The 9733-nt window shown below is 37.3% G+C and overlaps 1 protein-coding gene across 1 annotated transcript; it reads left to right on the top strand.

Moving 5' to 3' along the window:
* The first annotated feature begins 8279 nt into the window (after window positions 1-8279).
* LOC149155064 (aspartic proteinase nepenthesin-2-like) lies at window positions 8280-9023 on the top strand. Its single transcript, XM_089444306.1, has one exon. It carries the CDS (start codon window positions 8280-8282, stop codon window positions 9021-9023), a length of 744 nt encoding a protein of 247 aa, XP_089300432.1.
* The last annotated feature ends 710 nt before the right edge of the window (window positions 9024-9733 follow it).

Consider the following 9733-nt stretch of genomic DNA (forward strand, 5'->3'; position numbering starts at 1 on the left):
CTGTCTGGCTCTATCTTCTGTTTTCTATGGCTTTAAAGCTAACCTACGCTGCATGTTTGTTTCCTCTTCTCAGCTTTTTGTCTCTAGGCCTTTGTCCACTCACATCCCCCTTCTGAGTGTTAATAATCACTGCATAACATCTTTAGGGGAGGTGGCCACCTGTTCTGCAACAGATGAGTGCATTGGGCCTTCAAAATCCTTGAAACGGCCATTCTCTATTTACACAGAGAAATATGTTCAAACACAGGAAAAACCGCCAAAAAACTGTTCATTCGGACTTCAAATATTCATGAATGCGTCTTATTCTCCTATCGGGTCTGCTAATAAGTCGCTATCACATGTCGCAATGCCCCTCTCTGTGGCTTCCATTTGTATTTTTAAAATATGTAAAAAACCACTAAAAATCTTGTAAAAATGGCTTTGGGCGGATTTGAAATATTATTAATTTTCATTCCCAAACCCATTTGGGTCCAGGTTTCATCGCATCGATGCTTCCCTTCGCATTTCGTTTAATAAATGAAACATGCGAAAATACATTAAGAATGACAATTGACGAATCTGAAATCTTATGAAATAGCATTTATATTTCCATTGGGTCTCACTAATCACATCGCATATATATATGGGCATATAGCCCTGCTCCATTGTGTTTGCCGATTGCAATATCGCAATGCGATTGATCACAATCCCATATCACGATATGGCCAAGCCATTTGGTGAGTTCTCTATTCATATCTGTTGACTGCGATTTTGCGATGCAACATGGGTCATCGATCTACGTGCTTGATCAACGATCCGCGTTGACCCCGCTGATCACTGTCGCGTATCCCATGTGGTCTTCGCCAATAGCCTTCACTTGCCACTGCTGATTGCAATTTGCCGAATAAATCTTAGTCGTTGATCAGCGAGATCTAACGACTATTGTGCATCACTCCTTTGACCTCTGATAAGCTTGTTTTCCACTGTTTCTTAGTGTTTTTCACCTCCCGATAGTGTTTTTCGATGTTTATAAGGGTTCTTCCCATGTGATTGTTTTGATCTTTTGAATGATTTTGAAGACTTAGAGAGTATTCTAGGATCCATTTGGATCACGCCTTCCCACTGAAAATGCTTTTGGACCACCAAAAGTTGGTTTTTAAGCATCAATCAAGTGAGGATATAGCTTCCTCACTTGTCCAATCTCTATCCATTTTGCACTGCTTGTTTTTGAACCTTTGAGTCCAATTCTCAGGTACTCAACATCCCCATTGTGCGTAGTTCTCACCTTCCTATCCAGAACTGTATCTTCCTGCAACTCATTGAGATATTCAGGGAACAAATCATCAATAGAAGGCAACTAACTTTGCTCTTCGGGATCTTAAATCAAAGAAGGTTCAAATACTCTCAAGTTCTCTACATTAACTACTGAATAGATGTGCATGTAAGCTAGAAAATACGAGCGAAAAGCATTCTCACCAATTTTTTCAAGTATCTTTAAAGGCCCATACCTTATTGGCCTCAGCTTCTTTCCTTCACCTTGAATTCTATCTCTGCTAATGTACAGGAAGACTTGATCACCAACTTGGAAGCTATTCTCAATTCGATGCTTATCATGCCTTTCCATGTACTTGGCCTGGCTCTTTCCCAGCTGTTCCTGCACTGCCTAGTGAATTTCTTGGATCTGTTCAATAAACTTGGTTGCTTTTTCCACATCACTGTGTCCATCAACTGCTATGTCTTTACTAAAGACAAAATCCAAGGGAGACCTTGGTGTAAAACCAAAACAAGTCTCAAAATGAGATCTCTGTGTAGAACAATGTTTAGCACATTTGTAAACATGTTGCACATAACATAAATGTTCATCACAGAGCTTGGGATGCTTGCTACAATAGCCTCTTAGCAACTGGATCACTGTCCTATTGACCACCTCTATTTGACCATCTGTTTATGGATGAAAATTTGTGCTCTTCTTTAGTTTGGTGTCCATCAACTCCCATAGACTTGGCCAAAACTTCCCAACAAATCAGGAATCTCGATCAGAGATAATAGAAGTGGGTAACCCAAAATGAACCCATACATGCTAAAAGAAAACTTTGATGTTTGTTCAGAGATAATATTCTTGTTACAAGGTATTAAAATGCACATTTTGCTGAACCAGTCCACAATAACATATAAATAATCATGACCTTTTCTAGATTTAGGAAATCCCCCAACAAATTCCATGGAAACACTTTCCTAAGGATGAGAAGGATCTGGAAGTGGAGTGTACAAGCATAGTTTTCTTTTGATGGGCTTTCTTTTAGCACACATGGTACACCCTTTAATATATCTAGAAACTGTTTCATGCATTCTTGGCCAATAGTAGAATCTTTGTAGCTAGGCAACTATCTTACATACACCAAAATGACCTGATATTTGAGAAGTGTGTGCTTCCCGGATTATATTAACTCTTTCAGTTTGAGGAATGCATAACTTTCCCAAATGATACAAGAGTTGGTCCTTAACATAATAATCCAATTCTTCTACATGTTTTCCATGACATAAAGTTGCATATACATCTTTAAAATCTATATCTTGAGCATACTATTCAATGTAGCTTTCATGTATTACTGAGTTATGCTTAATTATAGTAGATGTATTTATAATTGGTCTACACAACATATCTGCAACTTTATTGTGTATTCCCTTCTTATATCTGATGACTAGATGAAACTGTTGTAGAAAACCCATCCACCTATAGTGTCTTTGTTGCTGCAATTTAGTTTGTGAGTGTAAATATTGATGTGGTTGAAGATCAGTGTATATAACTGTTTCTTTGCCCAATAGGTAATGTTTCCACTTTTTCACACTCTGCACTAATTCATACAATCCTTTAATGGCAGATGTGTCCTCAGACATGTAATTTTATTAATCAGAAAAAAAAAACAATTACATAATTGATTTTGCAATAGTTTACACCCGAACAACCAAACACTCTTGCAATGAGCTATTTAAAAGCTCCATGTCCTAACTACCTCTAATTATGGATCACTTATTAAATAACAAGTTTCCATTTACATTAAATGCTATTCAAACCAACTAGCTAACTAATCTCCTAAAATAGAGCCTAAGATACGACACATTTGGAGAGTCATATCTTGTTACAACAATATACTAATTTCTAATTGTCTCCATTAAATAATTAATCATTCTAGAATAATAATTATTAATTTAATTTCTTAAATTAATAATTATTTTATTTCAATTTTATAACCTATGATAATAAATTATTTTTGGATCATCTAACATTCCCCCCATGATCCAAAGATACATTACAACAGATACCAAGTTCATCCCTGAACTTAGTATATTTTATTCTGCCAAGCGGTTTGGTGAAAATGTCGGAGATCTGATCTTCAGAAAGACAATAAACTAGCTTGAGGACATCTTTGGCAATGAGAGATCTGATATGATGAGACTTGGAGTCCACATGCTTTGTCTTTGAATGAAAAACTGGGTTCTTGACAAGTTTGAAGGCTGACTGGCTGTCAATGAATAATGATGTAGCTTCTGCCTGAGAAATGCCCAAGTCCTGCAAAATTCGGCGCAACCAGACAATTTCACATGCTGCTTCCCATGCTAAAATGTACTCTGCTTCTGCTGAAGAAGTGGCCACTGTAGCTTGTTTCTTACAACTCGAAGATACTGCTGCTGACCCCATATTCATTAAATAACGTGATGTTGATGCTCGATCATCAATACTCCCAGCAAAGTCGGCATCAGAATATCCACCAAGTACAAAATTTTTAGTCTTTGTGTAAAGAATACCAAAATCTTTTGTTCCTTAGATATATCTAAGAACTCTTTTGGCTGCATTCCAGTGGCTGTCTCGTGGTTCCTGCATAAAACGTGAAAGAATACTAACTGCATAAGATAGATCAGGACAAGTATTTGTCAAATAAATCAAGCTGCCAATCAACTGTCTGTAAGTTGTACTGTCCACCTTTTCCCCCCCTTCAAATTTTGAAAGTATCAAGATTTTCTCCATGGAGGTGAGAACGGGCTTGCAATCTTGCATGCCAAATCGCTGAAGAACTTCTGCGCATACTTACTCTGAGAAATGAAAATATGATCTGGATGTTGGAAGACTTCAACTCCAAGATAGTAGTGAAGTAATCCCAAATCTGTCATCTTAAAACCTGCATGTAACTCCTTTTTCACCTGTGCAATATGATCATCATGGTTTCCAGTAATGATCAAAACATCTACATACATAACAAGAATTACCAGATATTTTCCCTGTTGTCGCACATAAAAAGTATCATCAGATTCACTTCGTTGAAAACCAACTTTCTTAAGGTATTCATCCATCTTTGCATACCAAGTTCAAGGAGCTTGTTTTAATCCATATAAAGCCTTGATCAATTTGCAGACTTTATGTTCTTGTTCTTCAACTTCAAAACCTGATGTTTGGGTCATATACACTTCCTCCTGTAAATCCCCGTTGAGAAAAGCACTTTTCACATCCATTTGATGAACTTTCCATCCTTTTTGAGCGGCCAATGCAAGTGTTAATTAGATGGTGTTCCATTTAGTTGTTGGAGCAACAGTTTCTTCATAATCAATGCCTTCCTACTGTGCAAAACCCTTTGCGACAAGTCATGCTTTATACTTTTCAAGTTCACCCTTCTAATTATACTTAATTCTGTAAACCCATTTACATCCTATGGGTTTAACATTTGCTGGACAATCAACAAGTTTCCAAGTGTTGTTATCAATTACTGTTTGATATTCTTCAACCATAGCCTGTTGCCATTCTTTATGTTTTACTGCTTCTTTGTATGTGGAAGGTTCAGTAAAATCATTTGCTATCAAGGGAAAATTGCCTTCACTTCTATGTGCCCTTCTAGTGCCAGTTTTATTCTGTTCATCAAGCTTGACATCTTTCAAAAGTTGAACTGCCCATTTCGGAAGTTGGTGCTCACTTGTTTGTGCTTCTTTAAAGTCCCCATCATTGTAAAGAGGATTAATATAAACTGATGTTCGTCGTTCAGGTGAAGAATGTGGAGAATCACTGTCAGAAGAACCGCTGCTGCTTGGAGATGCGGATGAACTGCTAGAAGACCCAGATGATGTGGCTGATGTAGATGGACTAGATGACTCATCTTCAGAGGAAGGAAAATCAAGTTCATACCAATTTGGCGAAGTTGGTTGACTTTGCATTTTTCCATTTCTTTTGCTTCCTTTGGTTTCTTATTTGTGAAGAAGATTTTCAATTTCTTCAGCACTCTTACTCTCTATTTCATAAAAAATGACATCCCTGCTCACAATAAATTTTCCATTGGTCAAAAGATGATACCCTTTCTTCTCATCAGAATAGCCAATCATTATGCATTTTAAACTTCTCGAGTCAAGCTTAGTTCGTTTTTCTTTCGGAACTAAGGCATAACACACTGACCCAAAAACTCTAAGATGTTTAACTCGATGTTTGAAACCAAACCAAGCTTCATAAGGTGTGATTCTGTCTAAAGAAGCAGTTGGAGATTTGTTTCTTAAGTAGACAGCTGTATGTATTGCTTCCGCCCAATATGTTGGACTTAACCTCTTGAATGTTAACATGGATCTCGCCATTCCTAACAAAGTTCGATTCATTCTTTCGACTACTCCATTTTGCTGTGGAGCGTAAACATTAGTAAGATGTCGTCTTAGGCCATTTTCACTACAATAAGTTTTGAATTCATTCGAAGTGAATTCTCCCCCATTATCTATCCGGAGAGTACCTATGTTTTCTCTGACTTCATTTTCAACAAGTTGGCGAAAAATTTTAAACTTATCAAATGCTTCTGACTTGTTCTTCAAGAAGTAAACCCAAGTCATTCTGCTGAAATCATCAATGAATAGTAGGAAATATTTGCAACCACCAAATGAAGTTTGTAGTGGACCACAAACATCACTGTGAACTAGTTGTAGCCGCCTGTTTGCACGCCATGAACTTGTTGGAAAAATTTCTCGATTTTGTTTGCCATAAATGCAAGATTCACATTTTGCATTTTCCCTTTTGAATGTGGGAAGTCCTTTAACCATTCCTTGTTTCTTCAATTGAGAAAGACTCTCAAAATTCAAATGTCCATATCTTACATGCCATAGTCTTATAGGTGAAATACCTGTAGTCACTGCCCCTGCAAAATCAGAATGCCTTGGAATAACTGTCCCTTTCGTCTGTAACATTTTTCCATCTTCATAACATGTCATGACTGTTTTCAAGTTCTATTTCACTGAATTAATATTCACTAAACCATATTCCATAATCACCTGATGTCCTGCTTGTTGAATCGTGACTAAAGAGAGCAAATTTTTCTTAAAATTGGGTACATACCATACATTGGAAATCATTTTTTCTCCAATATCAGGGAGAAAAACTTTTACTACTCCTTTTCCATAAGGAGTATGTTTTGTATCATCAGCAAGAAAAATGGAATTAAGTTGGCAATCTTGAAATTTCCAGAAAAAATCACGTCGACAAGTCATGTGCTGAGTTGCCCCGGAATCCAAGATCTAGGCATCTTCATAGTCACTTCTAAGATGGGATGAAAGTTGTGATGCTGGTGAGGAAGTAAAAACATATTCCGAGTTATCTTCATCTTGATCATTTGCAAATTGTGCTGAATGCTGCTGAAACATGGGAATTTTATTAAGTGAAGTTCGACGATCTTCAGCATAATGGCCAACTTTGTTGCATCTTCGACACACAATTTGACTTAAGTCTCTTCCTCTTCCTGAAGATTGTCCTTTGCCTCTGCTTTGACTTCTATTTTGAGATTTTCCTCTACCTTGATTATTATATCCTTGTTCTTGAAAATTTCCTCTTCCTTGGTTGTTTCCTCTACCTTGGAAATTATTTCTTCCTCCTCTGTTAAAATTGTTTCCTCTGCTTTGGCTTCGACCTCGATTATGTGCTGCTTGATTCTGATTCCATCTGCCTCTTGCTCGAGAACTATCTGCTGATGATTTACTAGTGCTGGCCTCTCTAAGAAAAACATCTTCACCAACTTTCTTCTTCTTCCCAAAATTTTTATCATGTTGACTCAACATTTCACAAAGCTCATCAAACTTTAGTTTTTCTAATTTCCCAGTTACTTGTAGAGTCTCTAAAAAATGCGTATAGGAAGAAGGAAGCCCAGAAATTACAATTGTGACCATAAATCTATCATCAATTGCGGGAAAACCAGCATTAATAATTTCTTGCCTGATATTCTTAAGGCTTGAGAGATATTCAAGAACATCACCGCCTTCAGTTAATTTTTGTTGCAACAATTTTAATTGTAGATCGACTTTCTTTGATTCAGGCTGAGTATCAAAGAGGTCTTTAAATGTTTTCAAAGCAGTCCATGCATCTAAAGCATTTTCTATATGGACATACATTTCATCATTCAAAGACGATTTAATAAGAGCTAAGGCTTTAGCATTCTTGATTTCCCATTTTGCTAGTGCAGCTGCATCTGTGGGTTTATTTGGCTTAACACCTACATCACATATTCCCTGCCATAATTCATTGTAAATGAGTGTGCTTTCGATGAGACGATGCCATGTTTTATAAGATTTGGTGCCTTCAAGTTTGTCAGAATCAGAAAACAAATTAATCAACTTAGACATTTTAGCGTTGAAGCGTCGCACCAAGAATCAGAACAGAAATGACAAGATAGTCAACACAACAGCAACACACGACGCAAAAAACGAACTATCGGGGCTTGGCCTTGACCCTCGAATAGTCGTCAAAACAGGAGAAAATTGACTGAGCTTTGCACTTGGCTCTAGTCAATTTCTCAAATTTTTACAAGGCAACTTTCAAAATTTGATTTTTACAAGGGTGCTTTTGCACAATCTGGTAAAAAAAAATTACCCCCCCTCAAAGTAAAAATACTTTGAGTTACAATGTGATGATCCCAATTAAAAAAATAACTCCTTGAAAACAAATTTACCCAACACACCTTATTTCTCCAATTTACAAATTACAAATAAAACTCCTTATTACTCCAAAAAATTACAAATCACCTTATTGCTCCATTTTTGCTTTTTACAACACTCACCCCTTTTAATAAGAGCCCAGAACTTTAATTAAAAAAACGATGCACCATACCCAAATGTTCAATCTTGAATACGCAAATGTTCAATATTGAATACCAATCTTGAATGCGCGAATGTTCAAATGTATTTTTCATGATACACCATTAATTAACATCAAAAAACCATTGTGACCTTGACCGCCCTCCTTCGCGCGATCCCTGAGAAGATCCTTCACGTAGTCTTCGGGCAAGTCGCCTATGATCTGGCAACGAGCAGTCCAACGCAGCCAAGCCAGATATGAAGAGCTGCAGCGCAGGTCTACAATTAATGCTAATAAATTGCAGCTTGATGATCAAATAAAAGATATAAATACTCCCGTCAATGTAAAAGGCGCAAATTTTGTCATTAATATGACAGTTGGTACACCAGGTTCAACCTTTTCTACCGTTCTGGACACCGGCGGTAACCTAGTGTGGATCAAGTGCAATCCCTGTTCTGGATGCCCAGCAGGTCCAATCTTTGATCCCACATCGTCCCGAACTCACGGTAAGATCGCCTGCAGCATCAGTGTGTGCCCTACTTCATCAGAGTTTTCTTGCAATGCATATGGAGACTGTGGTTACACGTATGATTATGGTGACGCGTCCAACACCAGCGGGGTCCTTATATTCGATGCCATCAACATTTCTTCTCAATGGTTTCCCAATATCACCTTTGGTTGCAGCCAAGACAATGAAGGCGATGACGCTCTAATCGTAACTGGAGTAGTAGGGTTCGGACAAGGGCCTCTTTCCTTGATCACACAGATCGGACAATTGGTGGGAAATAAGTTTTCTTACTGTCTCGTTTCAGTTCTCGACTCACCTACCCAGACCAGCCCTCTGTTTGTAGGTCAAAGCGCTACCATGAATGGCTCGACTGTAGGTTCGATTCCCATTCTTCCATTCCCTAGATACTATTATCTTCCATTACAGGAATCAGCGTTAATGGTCAATCATTGAGTATCCCTGCTGGTACTTTTGATGTTCAAGCTAATGGCTCTGGAGGGTTAATCATAGATTCTGGAACCCTTTACACTCATACATGAAATTGAATTCTTCGCTCAACAGATCATACACGAAATTGAATTCTTCAATGCTTTCAATATTACACTTAATAAAAAAATTCCATCCAACTTTGCATTAAATTCCAGGCAGGGCGTATGTTCCAGCATCAAAAAATTAACATAATCAATTTGCAGATTAAAATCTGAAATCACAAAACTGGGAAATTTCATACCAATTATTCACTTATCATTCAATGGAGGTTTCCAAAAACTTGTAGAGCTAGAATCTCCTCTTCATACCCACTGCAGCATTACTGGAGCTCTGATACCACAATAATGGCAGAAGTGTCCTCATACACGTAATTTTATTAATCAGAAAGAAACAATTACATAATTGATTTTGCAAGAGTTTACACCCGAACAACCAAACACTCTTGCAATGAGCTATTTATAAGCTCCATGTCCTAACTACCTCTAATTATGGATCACTTATTAAATAACAAGTGTCCATTTACATTAAATGCTATTCAAACCAACTAGCTAACTAATCTCCTAAAATAGAGCCTAAGATACGACACATTTGGAGAGTCATATCTTGTTACAACAATATACTAATTTCTAATTGTCTTCATTAAATAATTAATCATTCTAGAATAATAATTATTA

This window comes from Pinus tabuliformis, chromosome 9 (assembly GCF_031772625.1).
Source record: "Pinus tabuliformis cultivar Carrire ecotype Pingquan chromosome 9, CPIR1, whole genome shotgun sequence".
Lineage (NCBI taxonomy): Eukaryota > Viridiplantae > Streptophyta > Pinopsida > Pinales > Pinaceae > Pinus > Pinus tabuliformis.

Bases quoted from the DNA above. Each gene is read 5' to 3' on its own strand.
- LOC149155064 (XM_089444306.1), top strand. From the start codon at position 8,280: ATGATCTGGCAACGAGCAGTCCAACGCAGCCAAGCCAGATATGAAGAG.